Source organism: Anguilla anguilla, chromosome 8 (assembly GCF_013347855.1).
Source record: "Anguilla anguilla isolate fAngAng1 chromosome 8, fAngAng1.pri, whole genome shotgun sequence".
In the NCBI taxonomy this organism is placed as follows: Eukaryota; Metazoa; Chordata; class Actinopteri; order Anguilliformes; family Anguillidae; genus Anguilla; species Anguilla anguilla.
In genome coordinates, this window is record NC_049208.1 from 29,368,939 (window position 1) to 29,387,704 (window position 18,766).

An 18,766-nucleotide genomic window follows, 5' to 3' on the forward strand; every position below is an offset into this window, starting at 1 on the left:
CTAACTGACATATACTAGCAGTGAGACAAACTGAGGCTAACTGACATACACTAACAGTGAGATGCACTGAGGCTAACTGACATGTACTAGCAGTGAGACAAACTGAGGCTAACTGACATACACTAACAGTGAGATGCACTGAGGCTAACTGACATATACTAGCAGTGAGACAAACTGAAGCTAACTGACATACACTAACAGTGAGACAAGCTGAGGCTAACTGACATATACTAGCAGTGAGACAAACTGAGGCTAACTGACATACACTAACAGTGAGACATGCTGAAGCTTACTGACACATACTAGCAGTTAGTCACACTGTGGCAGACTGATTCACACTGTACATTGAATTACACTAAGACTGACTGACACATACCAAACATGAACCAGGAAGTGGTTTTTGACAAGCAAGACATGCTAAAAGTACTACTGATAATCCACAAGCAGACTTAGAACTGAACTGTTGATGCAAAAGCAACTTTTGGAAATTCAGAACAGCTGCAGACCACCTCAACCATGGCAGACCACTTCGCATTTTTACACTCGCTCTTACTGTGTCTCCCCCTAGATGGCGGGCCGGGAACTACAGCCAGTTCTGGGGTATGTCCCTGGATCAGGGTTTGCGTTACCGCCTGGGGACCCAGCGGCCGTCCTGGACTGTGATGAGCATGAACGAAATCCAGGTGAGAGAGTCACGCAGCTGGAGGAGGGAGTGGGGCAGCCTTCTCAGTCTGATACTGATAAGTGTGGTGGGAAAGATTAGCGACTGCTGACTTTCACCTTGAAAACTGCGGTCACAAAGACCTTCGACACACAGTCACGTGGTCTAGTGGGAGTTCTGCATGAGAAAAAAGCTATAATCATGGCATTCCTGTTTATCCTGTTTAACATTCACATTATCATTCAGTTGAATTCAATAATATACTGTGGTTTATCAGTTTCCTCCAGATATATTATTTTGTAAAAACAAAATATAATGAAAGGCTTGCGGGAGGTGGGTGGGGATGGTCGGCAGACGGGGGAGAAACAATTCCTTGTCTGATCTCCACTTCATACACACCCCCACACACACACTCACACTGAACACACTTACAGTACAAACATGTCCATACCTGTGCCCAATGCTACTCAGATCCTATCAGGGCAGCCCATTCATAAATATGTCTCACAACTGACTCCCAGTTCAGGCACCAAACGCCAATGCTGTGGATTATGGGTAATAAATGGGCCAACTGCAGTGCCCCAAGGCCAGAGCTGCACACCCACACACACACATGCACACACCCACACACACACACACACATCCACACATTCCCAGAGGCTAGAATTTCTCCTTTCTCACACACCTAATCTCTAACCACAGCGTGAACAGCCACCTCCTCTCAGGGTCAAGCTTCGCTTCGAGGCGTGGCCCAATGTGGACTTTGAACACTTCTCATTAACTGCCAACTGACCCAACTGATGACCGACTGCATTCCTGCCATTGCTCTGTTTTACGTCAGGATGGAGCCTCGGCTAATCATTAAGATATTAACTTCAGGAATGAGGCAATACAGGGGGCTACTCTTTGCCAAAATGGTAGCATAACTAATAAGAGCGACACTTTTTTCAAAGTGAAACGTGCAGTTATAACCCTGGTTCTTTGGACCTTGTTGATAATTGACTCTCTGGTTTCAGTGCAGCAGCTAATCTGAAGACAGAATGTTCCAGATGGTTTCTAAACATTTAAAACCTTTGTGCTGTGGAAGTCTGGAAGCCTTGCCTACAGTAGTTTCTAATTAGCTCCCAAACGTTAAGCAATGCTGCATCCTATGTGTAAACTTTGCCTTTTCTTTAGATTGTGTGTAACAAAATAAATGGCAATGAAAGCTATTCTCTCTCTCTCTCTCTCTCTCTCTCTCTCTCTCTCTCTCTCTCAGATGAACATGGACACTGCAGAACACCTTCCTTCGTACTTCAATGCAGCTGAAAAGTGGCCTGGAAAGATCCATGAGCCGCTTGATCAGGGAAATTGTGCAGCATCCTGGGCCTTCTCTACTGCAGGTACACACACACATACACACGCACTCACACACACACACACATACACACGCACTTCCTGTCCATTCCATCTGAGTCACATGGCTCCTTTGCACATCACTCAAATTTTGATTGTCGCTAGAACATACATTATTCTGTAATAACAAATACACGTCACTGTACCAATTAGCAAATACTTGAATTAGGCCTTAATTTTGTTTCTGAATTACTGACTCTGTTGGTGTCACTGACCTCTTTCTTCCCCTCTATCTCCCTCTTCAGCTGTTGCATCAGATCGCATTTCCATCCAATCCATGGGTCACATGACCCCTCAGCTGTCTCCCCAGAACCTTATTTCCTGTGACACACGTAACCAAGGGGGCTGTGCAGGGGGACGGATCGATGGGGCCTGGTGGTACCTGCGTCGCAGTGGGTAGGAGACCTTTCAGTGCTACACCACTTCCTGAATCGTATTTAGGGAGATTCAGAATGAATGAAGAGTACTCCTTAAATCGTAACTGACTCTCTTACATTTACTGTACTTTCCTTCCATCTCTAATTATAGTAATAATGATGCAGTTATAATAATTCTAATAGCAAATGTCGCAATAAAGTAAAATTAATTCAAATTATGTATTTAACGTATAAAACTTATACAAATTAAGTTTTGATGTGTGTCCATGTGATGCAGGGTGGTGACAGAGGAGTGCTACCCCTTCACCCCGCCCCAGCACACCCCCACTGAGGTGGGCCAATGCATGATGCAGAGCCGCTCTGTGGGACGGGGGAAGAGGCAGGCCACAGCCCACTGTCCCAACAGCCACAGTTACCACAACGAAATCTACCAGTCCACCCCGCCCTACAGGCTGTCATCGAATGTACGTACCAGCTGCCCCACAACTCCTGCCTACACTACCCACCTCATCTCTGCAGACCCACCCACTCAGACAATGTCATATGCACACACTCGGACCTACCCACACACACTTGTTCACAAACACACCCACACACACACATTCCAATACTGGCACCCGCTCACACACACACACACACACCTGCTCTCTCTCACAGACATATGCTCAGGTCCGAACACATATTCCGTTCCTGGGACAGATATCTTTCACATTAGCAGAAACACGGCACCACAATTTTTTTTTATGTGGCAACAATTGGCTGACATTTCATTTGTTTCTTTTTGCCAGAATGCCAATTCCAATTCCTTCCTACCCAGTTTTCCTTGTTTTGTTTGGGCAGATTTCAAGTTTAGTCTGTTGCCAGCTTTCCTCAGAAACAGTGCAGCTTTTGGCATACGGCACACACACTGTACTGCCTTGACTTGGCAAGTTGCAGAGCAGACATGGGAAATCCATGTACTCAGTACTACTGGGATCTGAGGACTCTTATTTCAGTGAAAAGTTGGGAATATATTTTGTATCCTGTCCATGAGGTGATCTGGTGGTGTAATTTTGTCAGTGGTTGTTGCTCTTGGCTGTAATCAGAGGTTAACTTGTAAACATCAGAGAGGTAAAAAGCATTACAAGCACACAGTTTAGTTGAGTCTGCTGTCGAGCCCCTGAATTCTGGCTTGCTGACACTGGTTTACACGTGCTGTTCCGTCATAGAGACCACAGCTTTCTTCTTCAGCCAGTGAACACCCTGCAGCTGCTTGGCTCTGGTTCTGATTGGTTCTGGTTCTGATCCTGTATGACAGCATGAGGGCTCAGGGGTGCTGAACTGCACTAAGCACCTGCTCCTAGATCTGATCATAATCATCAAGTTAATTTGCACCGGAAGACTGTTTAAATTCACTCATTTGCTCACTCACACACACACAGACATCCAGTCTGGTTTTTAGAATACATGTGAACAAGTCGAGTAAAATGAAAGATGCATTATTAAATTTATTGAAGTGACTTTAGTTCTGCTTTGTTCATCATGTCTGTGTTTCTCAGGCACGGTTTTCCATTTATTTATGAACTAATTTATTTCGTAACATGTTTTACTTCCTGTGTGTCCTGCAGTGCAGTGGCACTCCATACACTGTATACATCCATGCACACCTTTCTCATTTATTTCACTCACAGGAGAAGGAGATCATGAAGGAGATCATGGATAATGGCCCTGTGCAAGGTGAGTGAGATGTCCATGTGCCTGTTCATTCCAAGCCTGCCAATCTGCAGATACTTCTCTGCCTAACACAGCACTGGGGTAAAAGAAGGGTTGTTGTCTGGGTTTGTGCAGGAGGTGAACCGGCTTTAGAATTATGGAGGTTGTGTGTGTGTGTGTGTGTGTGTGTATGAGAGAGAGAGAGAGAGAGAGCTAAACCTCCTGTCCACACAGGTCTTATCCATTCAGTCATCTCTCCATCCCATATCCGAGAGTAGATCAAAGGGGCGAGAGGCCCAGACTACACATGACAGAGTCCAGAGAGGGGTGCAGAGAGACAGAGTCACATTGAAGAGGGAAAGACAATATGCCAGATTAATCTATGCTTTTGTATGTATGTGTGTTTGGTAGAGACAATGGGAGACAGAGAGAGAACTATGCAAAGAACCAGTTTACAATATGCATTTGTGTCAAGATCTTATCTCAAGCATTAAGATCATTATTGGACAGGAATGTTTAATTACAATGCAGTGTGGCTCATATGATCTACTGAGCCTTGGGTTTTTTGGATACTACTGACCCCTGCTGTATAGAAGGAGTGGTAATATTGGGTGGAGTCAGCCCTTGTAGGCGTGGTTAGTGCTCTGTATGAGTTCCTGGTCAGTGAGGTGGTAGGGAACACCAGAGAATTCTCATGTTCTGGAAATCAGTGGGAGGTCTGGGGGAGCTCCTTCCCATTTTTGTCATGCACTGCCTCCCTCCATGAAGTGAAAGTCTGTTAGCCCTCTTCACAATTGTGTTTGTATTGGTTACAGTGGCTGTGAACTGTTCTTTTTATAAGTGAGGCAGCTGACACGCTGTTCATGCACGCTCGTCTGTGCTACAGAATACTGCAGTCATTCAGCACCCTGTATTTTCACAGTCTGTTGTGGCATTTAGCACCACAGTCTTCGGTACTTCTTTAGCTGAAATGGTTCTCCATGGTGAGCCACTGGAGCAGTGTAAGACCACCAACAAGGAAGTCACAAATCTGTCCATTAAAATGGATGCATCCGGTATCACATACAATAGTATAGACACATTTGTTAAGCGTTTTAAAGACTTGAGAAAAGAAAATTTTAGGCAATTGAAAGATCACAATAGAAGTAGAAATCACAATAGATAATAAAAGTATTTTGATAAAGGTGCCCTGTAATAGACTAAGGTACAGCAATGAGTCAACAATGTCTTGAGATTTCTTTCAGTCTATATGTTGTGTATGGATGTTACATGTCTGTGTGTATTTCCATTTTGTGTGCTTATATATGTTACATGGTGACAGACGGGGTTCAAGTTCTGTGTTTCATCTAAGTAAATTAAAGGGGGGGGGGGGTACCTGCACAAGCCCAGACATCTTTCATCTTAGAAGATCACTAAAGAATTCCAAACTTGTACATATGAGCCTCAATCCATCCACAAATGAGGTGAAAAATGATGCCTCCGGTATAGGTTGTGACCCTGGAGGAGTTTATGCTTGACCTTGTCGACCTGTTTGTGTCTGTGCCCGTGGTCAGCAGTTAACGGTCTGCCCTTTCAACTTTGCCCTGTCTCACCTGGTGGGAGACGGTCGCAATTAACGTTCCATCCATTCACAAAACGAAACTATTCAGAGGTTCATGCCCATGGCTCCTGTTAGATAGAACGACAATTTCTGGAATGGCTCTCCTAGGTTAAAGCAAACTTCAAAATGTACAAGACCTTTTGTGGTCATAATATAAAGTTGGTACTTTACAAATCAGACAGAATTTTCAGATGCTGTAGAATTATAGATTATGGATGTTAGTAAGTGGAACTGAACAGGATGGGACTGACATGTGTGTTTTTTTACTCTGAGGAAGACATTGTAAATGTCGAAATGCCAGTCCCACCCTGTTCATTAAAACAGTGTTGTTTGCCCTGAGCAACGTGTGCTCCGGTGTTCCTTATTTTGGGCCAGTCCCCATGAAGTGGCTGGGTAAGGAATTTTTACTCTAATTTGACCATCCTGACTGTTGAGCACCTATCCAGTCCTCTGTTCTTTAGCTCGCTTGAAGCGTGTTGGGCATCTTCTTTATTTCCCATACTATCATCTTTGAGTGTGATTTCCCGGTTTTTGTCATTTATATTTTATTGTGAGTGTGTTTGTTATACTTTATATTGTCAGGAAAATAAAACATATTTGAATTTAAAGGATAGACAGAACATGCACAGATTGGCAGCCTGAACGTACACACGTGTGGCTGAGCAGAGGTTCTCGGTGGCCTGTGCCAGTCCCCAGCCACATTGTTCCTAACAGCGGGAGGGAATTTTGGGCCGGCGCCAAGTTTCATCTCTTGTTTTTCCTTTTCTTTTTCTAAACTGTGTTTCGACTGAGAGAGAGAAAGGCTGATGCGGGGATTTTGTGTCCGGGCGGGAGTGCGAAATGATCAGCCGCTCGTAATTAACCGGCCTGCTGTGAAAGGCTTTGGCGGCCGGGCTCTTTATAATTAAATTTTAAGAGAACGAGGCCACCCCTGTCAGTCCTCACCCTAAATGGACATTGACCTTTCAGGAGCTGGTCAGGTTTCCTACAGCATCGCGGCTGTAATAACCAACACAGGGCTGTTCTTCTGGGTGCTGTTACTCTCAAGGCTTATTGAAGCTAAAATTTACACCTGACTGCGACGACTTTGTATCCCGCGTTGGGCATAGGGCTTGAAAAGGATTGCAAGCGGTGATGTGAACAGGAATAAAACCCAGGAAAAGTGTTAGATATCCTGCATCGATAACACACTTTATGTGTTTGTGTTCAGTACAGCTATATAAACACTGGCTCTAGGGTTCATTTCCTAAATACTTAACTATTCAGGAGGTATTCACTTTAATACTGCAGTGTGCTGAAAATGGATGTTTAATGTTAATTAATGAAGATGTGTCGCTCTGTTACAATATATTATTAAGCAGATGGTAATTATAGGTAATTATAGATTACAATTATACATAACAATGTAGATTTAATTCTATCGCAGCTCTGCCAAGCAAAGCTGTAAATGTGTACATGTGATGTAATGGATGTGTCTCTCTCTGCCCCCCTCAGCTATCCTGGAAGTCCACGAGGATTTCTTCATCTATCAGAGCGGCATCTACCGGCACACGGACGTCAACGTCCACAAGCCCCAGCAGTACCGCAAACACGGCACCCATTCCGTCAGGATCACCGGGTAAGAGCCAGATCCATCAGGGTCTCCTTTTCCCCCTTTATGGACAGCAGTACAGTCTGTGTGTGCCCCTTATCTTAGGCTGAGCCCAGGCAGACACAAACACATGCAGAGAATACAAGGCCATGGACTGGACATTGGATATGGCTCCTGCAGCCTTTTGGTGTGTCTGGCTGTATGGAGGCACAGTGGTCTTGGTGACCTCACCTCCCTCCCACCTCTGCAGCAGATCTGAGTTTCCCATGTGTACAGCTTAAATAAGTGATCTGTGGCAAAGTACACAAGCCACACCTAGTTTATTTTCACCTGTCTTTGCTTGCCAAGTTCATATCACTCTGCACTGTCTGTCTCTCTCTCTCTCCTGTGCACCCACACAAAAATGCTCACCTGCACATACATACGCGGGCACATATATTATTCTCGACGCATCAACCTGAAATCATGATGTATGTGTAACTCGCATGCAAGAACGTACGATCGTGCTCAGGAAATAGACCAGCACGCCCTGCAGGTGTGCCCAGTGACTAAGGGTCCCACTTCTATAAAAGCTGATGCGCTCCGCACACACCCTGGCTCCGGCTGTCTGCGTCTGCCTCCTTCTCCGCAGCCACCGCAAAAATGCAGGCAGACTGTACACCTGGATCAGCTCCATACCTCTCCCGCCCCCTGCCACTCCCCTACCCTGCACCGCACACCCCGACTTCACCCAGAACCTATAGCCAGGTCCCCACTCTCATTACCCCCTGCCCCAACATCTGAGCTTGTCCCCCTTCCCTGGCTCCGGATCGTTTAGTTCTCGTCTGAAAGAACAGACGTCCCTGTGCCTCTGTCTGCCATCCGTCTGCGACAGTTCTCCATGTCTGGCATTGGCCAAGGTATGCTCCGGGCCCACTTTCTCCTGTAAATATTTTGGCTTCTTTGCTTCAGCAGACCAGCTGGTTTACAATTGGCCTTAATGAGCAGTTTGTGTCTTGTGAAATTAAAGAGAGGGAGAGAGAGAGAGGCGAGAGGCCTGGGGAGAGAAGAGCGTTGCCCTCACGCGGTATCACTTTCGGCAAGTTCGAATTTGCCAGCCTGTGGTTCTCTCAGGGCACATGTTTGGAACACAGCGTCTGACAAAAGGGGAACAATTTCTTTGCTTCTGGAGTGATGTGTGATTTTTTGCCATTCCTGGAGAGGATAATGCTGCCGGGGGATGAAAGAAAAACAGATAGAGCTTGCACAGAATGGAAGCATCATCCGAGAGACGCTATCGGTTCTTATCTGATCGGCTATTGATCAAGACAAACAGAGCATGCAGGATGGTCTTCCTGGAGCATTGTGTGGTTATGTGGTTAGCGCAGTATGTGAGATTGTGTATGTGTGTCTGCGTATGCGTATGTGTAGAAAGTGCCACGTCTCTTCTGCAAGAGAGATTTTGATCTCAAAAGACTTCTCCCCAGTTAAATAAATGTTAAATAAAATATCAGCATTGTACATAAGCCTAGCCAGCACAGAACAGAAATGTATTCAGTGATGATTCCAAAAATTTGGCACTAAATAAAATAAAAATAATTATTTAATATTGCAAACATAGCGCAAAAATATAATTCACTGCCATAGTATGGGGTTGTCACCACAGACATATGAGTTCAATAAATATGTCAATGATATTTGCAACCAATTGTATAAATTAAATTTATAAATTAAGGTGTTGTCATGGTTTTGGGTGATAACACCATTTCTTTTCCACCTGCGTCATTCTTTCATTTATAACGGCCATTGGTTTATTCTGCGCCTTTTTTTCAGTTATTACGGCCATTGTTTTTTCTACGCATTTTCTTCAGTTATTATGGCCATTACGTTTTCTTCGTTTCCTTGATTGAATTATACGCGTGCAAATCTCTTTTTACAATTTGCACCTGTTGGCTTTCTATTTAAACCCCTAGCAAGCCGCCACACTTCGCTTCAGTGTCACTTACGTTACACGAGAGCTGGTAATCTGTCAAGTGTGGTAAAGGTATAGGATTGCGAGTTTGCGGTATTGGATTGTTGTAGCTACAAAGTTAGCACAACGGTCTTTAGCTTAATGGGTTGTTGGCAACAAGTTAGTGCCACAACCTAAAGTCTGTTACCCTGTTTTCTGCACAGGCAGTTTTTTTTTTTTTTCCAGAAAGTTCATACTCCTTAAGCTTTTGTTTTTTACCCAGTACGCGGGTTGTTTAGAGCTTTTCATTGGGACACTCTCCCTTAGGAGTATTGTTTTTCTTTTCGTTCTTTTCCCCCTGTCGTTTTGTCTCTTTCGAGACAGTGGTTATTTTACCTCAGGTGAATAGCTTAAAGAATCCCTGTTCAGTCGCGTTTGGTCTTCCAAAACCCCCATTCCCTCCTGTTACCATTCATCAGTTTAGCATTCATTTATATTCTATATTTTAAATTAATATTATAATAAAATGTGTTCATTGCTAATGCAAATTGATGTTTTTTCCCCCATTTTTATTTACTAACAGAAATGGCACTGCCAGTGTTGCTTTAACAACACTGACACGTCAATAAAGCCTGTTTGTGTATGAGCCTGCATGTTTGCTACTCCGATAATGATAACAAGGATAAGAGGATGATGTTAATAGGTGTTTGGCTACACCCTGTTTTTCTCTTCTGCACCATCCCTGCTGACACTGCACTTCCTTTGGTGGGCTCCAGGGTTGGGGGTACAGAGGGCATGAGTGGTGTGGAGATGGAGTGACTGGGAAGGGGGGCGTCAGTGTTTGGACAGTGAAAATCCAGCCACAGTGAGCTCCATTAAGCCTGGAGCCTGGGAAAGTTTGTGGAAAGCACATTGATGTCCACTCTTGTGGAAGTGCCATTGTCTGAGCGCCTGGTCCCAAATGTACCGGAGAGAGGGGGATAAAACACAAGAGATGGAGGAGTTTGGAATGGTTGGGGTGGTGGGGTGCTGGCTGTTTTTAGGTCCTGTGGTATTTGTGATTGCCTAGGCCCCAGGGAGTCCATCTCCCAGCTAAATAATAAAAGTCTACTGTGGCATCCACTGTTTGAGCCTGTTCTGCCAATTGCACAGGCCTGGCCTTTAAAAAAACTCATCTTACAATCAATCTTTTTGCTTTAGATGTTTTATTTGCACAGCTTTTTTATTTGTTCAATAACAGTCTACTGAAGTCTGATTCCGTCTGGATTAGCTTCCAAAATAAAGATTGACTGAAGGGGTCATAGATTCAGGAGAGGTGCCAGAATTTGTATTGAAAGCTCTGAAGTTAGCTAGGAATGAGCTCGAAATAGTTTCCTTTCTCATGCACAGGCAGACAGACACAGTCACACACGTGCGCGCCCACGCAAACACACACACACAAGTACTTGGACATCATCACCGCTGAGGAAATATGCTTCATAAACAGGATGAAAATAGAGCTGAGGGTGGAGCTGTCTGAAGACCAGGGCATGCTGGGAGCTTTGGGTGGTAGCCTAAAGCTGTCTCCGTTTGGGGTATGCTGTTCGGAGGAGAGAGAGAGGCCATCGAATCTCCCCCTGGGCAAGATATCAGCCTCAACCAAACCCCCCGATGTTGTCTGTCCGTCGTGAGATGACACGGGTCTGGGGTGACGCCCACTTCCTGTCTGTCCAACCCTTCTGCTTTCTTTGGAGAGGGGGAAATAATGTTTCACACGCCAGTGTCTTAAAGGAGTGGCTCTCAGGCCTGTTGGGGCAACTGGCTTTAAATACACCCCTGTTTTCAGGATGCCTTTTGCACAAGATAGATGCTTCTTTGTTCCCGGATGGAGCTCCCCTTCCTCCAGCTTCACGTCACTTGTTTCAAACCCACTTTCAAGGGGCAAACAACCCTTTAGGATTTATATGTCTGCCAACAAATTCCTTGGAAAACATCCTTTGAACACATACTTGGGATGGAAATGCCTTTGTAGTCAGCTTGTTTGTCCTTTGTCCTTCTGTACTTCAGCTAAAAATACTGTTCACACTGGGATTAGGAAACTCTGTCTCGCTAATTTTCTCCTAACAACAAATGTAGGTTCTTGAGTAACTAATTCAGGAGAGGTGCCGGAATTTATATCATTAGTCTAATGATTCATTCACCAAAGATGTTAAGGGTTTAGAGCACAATGGGCTGTGAATGTATTACAGTGTTACCTAATGGAGAGCTATAAAGTGTACATTTCACTAGCGCTTGAAAGTTCCTGCACTTAAAATGCTTCTGCCTTGTATTTCAGATGGGGAGAGGAGAGAGACTATACTGGTCAAACACGGAAGTACTGGGTAAGAAAACGGGACTAACTAATTCCTTATGGAAATAATAGTGCATTGGCATATGTACTTGATTGTCTTACTGGAAGTCATACATTATATATAGTATTAGATATAACTTTTTTTTTAAAGGGGCTACAGTACAATTTTTCTAATTTTCCCTTGAAAAGTTGTGACATTACAATACTCACATAATATCCGTTTGAGAGTGATTGAAATGCAAATATGCAAATAAACATTCCAAAATAAAATAACATTAATGTACTAAATATAAACCCAGACAATTCAACCTATTGCAAATTATTTTTGTTTGTCCATTCTTTCATTTTATTTCAACATACAGTATAATTTATTGGCAGGTGCCCCAGGGTTATTACACCATGAATTTCACATTTTTTCAATTAAAAGAATAAGCATTTTTCTTAATATGTTGGCCTTTATTATTGACCTTCTGTTTCTCACCTTACTTTACCGCAGATTGCTGCCAACTCCTGGGGAAAGAACTGGGGAGAAAATGGCTACTTCCGCATCGCCCGTGGGAAGAACGAGTGTCAGATTGAGGCCTTCGTCATCGGAGTGTGGGGCAGGGTCACCATGGAGGACATGCAGAGCCACCACAATCACCACCACCACCACCACAACAAGCGCAAGTAGAGACGCACCTTCGGCCCTCCCTGCCAACCCTCCTCCTCCTCCAAGGGACCCATGTACATCGCAGACTTCCGCTCTCAGATGCCAAAACCTCTGCCAGCCACATGGGAGCATAACTACTGCCCCCCTAACTGGCTTCCTGAACAGCAAACACATCAGGCCTCACTTCCAAAGCTCGCACCCCAAAGGCTCCCAGGCTTTTAACCGGTCTAATTTTCTTTTCTGTGTGTGTGCGCGCGCGTGTCCCGCTGTCTGGATGACGATGGACAGACAAGCTTGATCTGAACTGGTTTCTTCTCTGGTGGAGATGAGCAGATCTCTCACTCTGCTACTTTTCATTCCTTGTCTATAATTCTCAGTGACCAACTCCCAGCAGACAGGCTGGGGTGAAAAAAACAGCAAGCACCTTATGTAGTATGTAGGCTAGTGAGCCTCATTCCTTTGGAACTGTTAGACAGAAAATAACACTTGCTCTACTATTCTGTTTTTTTTTCTTTACCACTTGAGGACCTAACGCTCACTCAGTTCCTATTGCTAAATGACTCACTTCCTGTCCCTGTTTGTAGCATTTCTGAACAGTCGATGACATAACGAAACGCAGCACTCCACACATTCACACAGATGGGCAGAACCACAGGCTGGAAGAAGGGGGAGGGACTGGGGATGGTCTGGCTATGGGGATAGGCTGGCTATGGGGATAGGCTTCAGTTTAGGCCAATGGTAAAAACAAAAGAAAACCCTTTACGTTCAAAGACTGTGGTAGATGTATGTCAGGCCTGCACACCCATAGTCTTTGGAAAATTCTGCTTAATAGGTGGGGTTTGCCAAACTTTAAAGCAGTGCTATGTCTGACTTATCTTGCCTCTTTTATGTATCTGAAAGTTACATATCAAAGTATAGGCCAGACAATGATAAGACAGAGCAAAACCTCAGGCTGGTGAACTTATCTCCCACAATGTGCATGGGCCACCCTCTACCAAATAATCACATGACGACAGAGAGTTTCAGCATTTTGACATTTGAGAAGATTTTCCCAGCATTGCATCCTATTCAGTAACCCCTCTTTAGAAATCCTCTTTAATACATGTAAATACAAAACAGAAAGCAGCTGTTTCTGTTGAATCATTGGAGCAGGTGAGGAGGTTCAAAGCCCTGATCCTTGAGACCTCCAAAATCAGGGTCATTTTATTTGATTCCCCTCACATAATCTTTGGGGGAAAAACAAAACATTTAGAAAAATGCAAATCGTATATTGGGTTATCGTTTATGGTTTCAGTTCTGTTGCTTTTCATTTGCAGTTATGTTCCCCTGTCCAACCATACACAGAGGATTACTGAAATGTTTTAGTTTTATTTTTTATAAACATGCATAATTGACGAGTTCTTGAGATACTAAGTAACGATATCTAGAAATTCATCACTTTAACAATCTGACTTTCTGGGTGTTTATTTTCATTTATTTATAGATTTAAATAAGAGTTGTGACAAACCACACCATTCAGCCTTTCCAGATGAAGGGCTGGCCAGTTTTGTAGTCTTAATCTATTTTATTCTGTGTTTTGTCTGGTGTCATTCTTGTTGCTGTTATTGCTATTATTTGATTAACTACTGTAAGAGACTCACAGCTTTGCTCCATAAGGAATGGCTTCAGCCCCTCCCACCCTTCCTTCCTGCTCAGCTTTGAAGGTGCTTATACTCTGAAAAGAAGAAATCAAAGCAACAGGGTTTGAAGGAGGCGGGTGTGGGAGGGCGGGGTTGTTTCTGCCAAAGTCTGTTTGGCGCAGTCTCATTGTAGATGAATTCAACCCATTCAACCCAGTGCTCCAGTTGATAAGCCATTGAAATATTGCGCATGCAAGTTTCAATGGCTGACCATTTCAAAGCCAAAAACAGCTCATGAAATCACTATTGCATGTCTTCAGGGAGGGGGTTGGCCATTGATTTACTTGAGCTAGAAACCAGTCCAATCCGATCCGGTGGAATTTGAGTTTCCAGATTTGAGTATGGGAATCACTGGATGGGACTGAGGCTTGTCAATATATTTCTGCATTTAACTGACTTTTGATTTCTGAGCTGCGCTTTAAAAGAAATTTCCCATACCAATGAATATGTGCCCATAACCATGCTTACATTTGAGATCGTGCCTTTTTCACTGTTGTGCTGCTGGTAGACGTCGCTTCCCTGATAATCCATTCAGACAGTTAATTTGCAGTTTAGCTTTGAATGGTTTCACGTGCACCTCTGGGTGTAGCTTTAGGTGATCTATAATGCCTGCTTCCCTACCTAACATGCATGGAAAGCTCTCAGAACCTCGCAGAGATGCTGAAGCGGCTTGAGAATATTATGTACTCTTCGTGGTTCACCGGAGGTCCGCTTCCATTCACACTCCCCCATGAGCGAAGAGCGTTGTCATTACTTCCCGTCTCACTCACTTCCATGAAAGGCACCATCCCGGCGCTCAAACAAACGCGAAACGTGTGGTGCCGGGTCGAGGCGGAGAGATAAACAGACCTCACACCGCATCCATGCAGACGTAACTTTGCTTTTCCCGTTCAAATGAAGCGAAGAGGGAGACGAAGACGATCAAAGCCGAGAGGGGCTGGCAAGAGATGCACTCTGGGTAAATGAGGCGTGACCGGGGAGAGCGGAGGGGGAAGTGAGACACTGGGGTCATGTGACCCCCCCTTGAGCATAAGCACAGCTGTTTGCTTTTTAGGGATGGGGGGGGGGGGGTGAAAAAGTACAAACTAAACAATAACATGCCTAGCCATGATGAAGTCATCTTATTGTGTGGAGTCCCTCACATCAGCAATAAATGCTTTCTGTCATCAGTGATCACATGACTCTCATTTGACTGAGTGATGGGTTTTGTAAAACTTACCTGTAAGCTGCAATAAATCATATTGGCACATAAAAGGCATATTGCTGATGTGTGTACGATCTGTAATCTGTAAACCTTTCTAAGCTTCTTTGTATTTTTATGTTTCCAGCATTATAAATTAATGACTCATTCACAAATTCTAAAACTATTTAGTGCTTTTCAAAGTCTTCAATAATAAGAAGGGCATTTTAATTTGATTCATCTATGAATATGCAGCTAAGAAAGTAGTAGCTAAATAGCAACAGTGGTTCCCCCTGGAATCAAAATGGTTTACGTTCAGTAAGTTACTGGCAACAAACATGGATTGAGATGCATTTCCCTCTCCATTTGCTTAGAAATTCTGTGTTAACATTGATAGTAAGCATAGGGGATGACCAATTTTTATTTATTTTTTTAAATGTACAACAACCATTATAAGCTATGATCAATGTTATGAAAGCTTAAATTTGTGCTCACTAGCACTAAATCCAAGCTATTTCAGTTTAAAAAACAATATTACCAATTAGTTGAGCTGGGTCCTATCCAGAAACACCATGAACCTATTACATTTAATTCTGTTTAAGTCGGTGGGCCCATTTTCTCATCTAATCATCCAGCAGCTGTTTCCTTATATGGATAATTTGAGAATAGATTACTTGGATCAATGAAGTTAGTTTAACAAACTGGATCCAAGTCATGTGTAGGAAATGGGGTTGAACTTGACCAAACCTGGGAAAATGCAGTCTCGTGTGCTCCTGAAAATTAGGATTCATATGGGACCTCCCTAAATACCTTTCTGCAATGCTGTGGGTTCATTACTGCCACCGTTGGTAGGTAGTCCTAATGTGATTGAGATAGAGTAGTAATAATCCTTCCTGGTTATCGTCCTTGAAAAATACTGGTTATTGAACCAAATGATTTCTTTGAATTACCTATGATTGAGCTGCTAATTGAAAAGTTATTTGTACCTTCAATCGGTCCTGTGTCTAACAAACATGCTGGAAGTTTCTGTGTTAAAACAAAGTAAGTTAAAAGCTTACCAAAGTTAAGGGGTTAATTTAACATGTTTGTTTCTTGTTAGTTCCACCAGCTCTTCCAAATGACTGGTAAAGCCAGACTGTTAATTTCATTGCTAATAGTGTTCAGTTTAATTAACACCAATATTAATTTGCCTGTGTCATTCTGTCAGTCTTAACAGCCACTCCTCAACACCTCTATTTCACAGAGGACTATAAGCAGATACCAGACAGGTGATGATGCAGATGAGCACATCTAAACCAAAACATCTATAAAAACCCAGTAGAAAGAGTACCCCTGGAATCAAGATTGAGTAACCATGTTGTTAGGGGATACAATGGGCCTCAGCAGAGTATGCTGGGAGTGGGCGGTATTGCCCTGATGATCCGCTCACACGGATTGGTTGAGTTCTTGTACTCAGTGGTGTAGCTGTCTTTTGACAGAAGTGCAAATGCATAGAAACACCTTCAAAGCCTTTGTTGGTGGGATTACACCATTGAACGGATATTTCCTTGTCAATTTAAGACTTGGAAGGCTGTCGTGTTCCCTCTTTTCATGCCACATGTATTGCCGTGTATTATCATAATGTGTACACTGAATGCAAAACCACAGCAGTGTTCTTCCATGTCTCACAATAAAAAAAATGCTTTTCAACAGTTGTCCACTTCCTCTGTTAATGTCATCTGTAAAAACTGTGTTTACCTCCCTCTCCAGTGCCACCGCATTTCAATCACAGAAAGTGCACCAGAGTTCCTGTGCTATCCGTAGAGCTTCAAAATAAGATACCCAGTGTAGTCCTTATTCAGCTGCATCTTCTGTTGGGTCAGGGGATCACTTCCTCATTCACAGTAACTTAACAATAAAGAGGTCCTGTGCTAGCGAAGCTCAGTTTATGGGACCATCTATAGTAGTAAAACTGATGCAACATCATCGACACAGATGGGAATGGCCTCTGCGCATCCCTGCAGTGCTGTAGGGTTGATGAATGGATGCCAATCCAGAACGCATAAGCTACTGAAACTACGGAATGGGACACAAATAAACTAGACACACTGCCCACAGGTGTATCATCAGGTACCAGCATCTAGCCTAACCTTCCAGTACTTCTGAAAAATTGGAAGAACGTCTGAGGACATTCAATGAACCCTCATATGTCTGCATCTCGCTGTGTGCAGGGGGAGGATGAATTGATATGGCCTGAACATCTACAAGGAGCATGTGATGTTCACATGTCCACCAAAACGGCCATAAGGTAAGGCGTAACAATTAAGTGCCAGTCTGGTATGCCCAGTAAGGAGACACACACACACACACACACACTGCTATACCCCCACCCGTATGCCCTCAATAGACCTTTCACAGGGAGATGGAGTGAGGGGAAGTGTGTACACAGTGCAGTAGGGCGTGTTGAATCTGGGGACCACTGGATGGGCTTTTTGTGGGTCTGAGGTTGGGGGGAGAGGAGTAGTTTGTACAGCAGGCCGGACAGTGCTGTGTCAGCTCAGTGTTCCTCCATTGAGACTAATACCTCAGTCTGCCTGCCCTGCGGCTACGGCTACGAGACGTGTGTGTGATGGTGTGTGTGCATGTGTGTGCGGATTAGGAGTTACAGAGAGCACGTGGCTATGCGAGACTGTGCGCATTCAAGAATTCACACATGTAAGCATGCGTGTATGTGTGCCCGCACATGTGAGCACGGAAGTGTTTTTCATCGTTTTTCACGTGCACCTGTGAGTGTGAGTACGTGTGCGAGAATGTGTGTGTGTGCATTTGTGTAAGCGTGTGTTTCATCATCCATGCATACTGTAAGCATGTGCACTCACAGCTGTGAGAACACCCATATAAGTAGGATGCTACAGTATTTTTCACCAAAACCTATTTTGATTTGAAAATATATCAGACAGTTGATAATTTTATCATCTTTATACTAGCAGAGGGTAATAGTACACTTTTGTTTTCAATGCATGTTCTGGAAGTTGGGTGTATTAAACAATACCCATCAAAGAAACTACAGTACACAACTGGGAACAGAATGTGACATTGTCCAGACAGCAAAAGGCAAATAGATTAAAGTCATAATGCAGCACATTCATAAAGGAGGGTTATTAGTCACTTGAAAGCTTTCATGCTGTTCTCTGGTGTCCTGCATTATATTACAGACATTTAGCAGATGCTCTTATCCAGCGGCAAATGGGTAAGGAATCCAAAGACTGCTGCCTTTAGAATAAAGATAAGTGACTAATTTAAGAATGCCTCTGTTTGTATGAGAAAGTGCATATTAGAAAGCATGTGATGCGCATGTATGAATAAAATTTTGAATCTTGAGTTATTTTCTGGCGTTCTGTATGAAAAATAAAGCAATGTCCTTCACTCCTAAAACACATAGGCTAAACATTGTCAGTAGTACTTCTCAGAACATCTTGCTCACTAATTTTTTTTCATTGTCTCAATTCAGTAACCGCAGAGGTAGCCAAGGGAAAGACCAGGATTAGGAACTCACTCGTGATAAACATTTCTTTAGCCATTCCTGTAGTACCCCACCCAGAGATACAGTATACACAACAATAATGCTGAGAGAACTGAACACACACACACACGGCCACGCTCGTACACACAAGATTTTTTTTCTCTTCAAAGAATCACTT

The 18,766-nt window shown here is 43.6% G+C and overlaps 1 protein-coding gene across 2 annotated transcripts in view; it reads left to right on the forward strand.

Moving 5' to 3' along the window:
- The window catches only part of tinagl1 (tubulointerstitial nephritis antigen-like 1), a 29,778-nt gene extending 13,003 nt beyond the window's left edge, over positions 1–16,775 (forward strand). The window contains exons 5-12 of one of the 2 annotated variants that reach the window (XM_035431541.1): positions 569–683; positions 1,920–2,043; positions 2,302–2,452; positions 2,711–2,897; positions 4,104–4,149; positions 7,220–7,343; positions 11,561–11,606; positions 12,072–16,775. In XM_035431541.1, coding sequence (XP_035287432.1) covers positions 569–683; positions 1,920–2,043; positions 2,302–2,452; positions 2,711–2,897; positions 4,104–4,149; positions 7,220–7,343; positions 11,561–11,606; positions 12,072–12,248 — 970 coding nt within the window. In that variant the 3' untranslated portion in view covers positions 12,249–16,775. The remainder of the gene's footprint in view (positions 1–568; positions 684–1,919; positions 2,044–2,301; positions 2,453–2,710; positions 2,898–4,103; positions 4,150–7,219; positions 7,344–11,560; positions 11,607–12,071) is intronic. The other variant, XM_035431542.1, reaches the window with a different exon arrangement.
- The last annotated feature ends 1,991 nt before the right edge of the window (positions 16,776–18,766 follow it).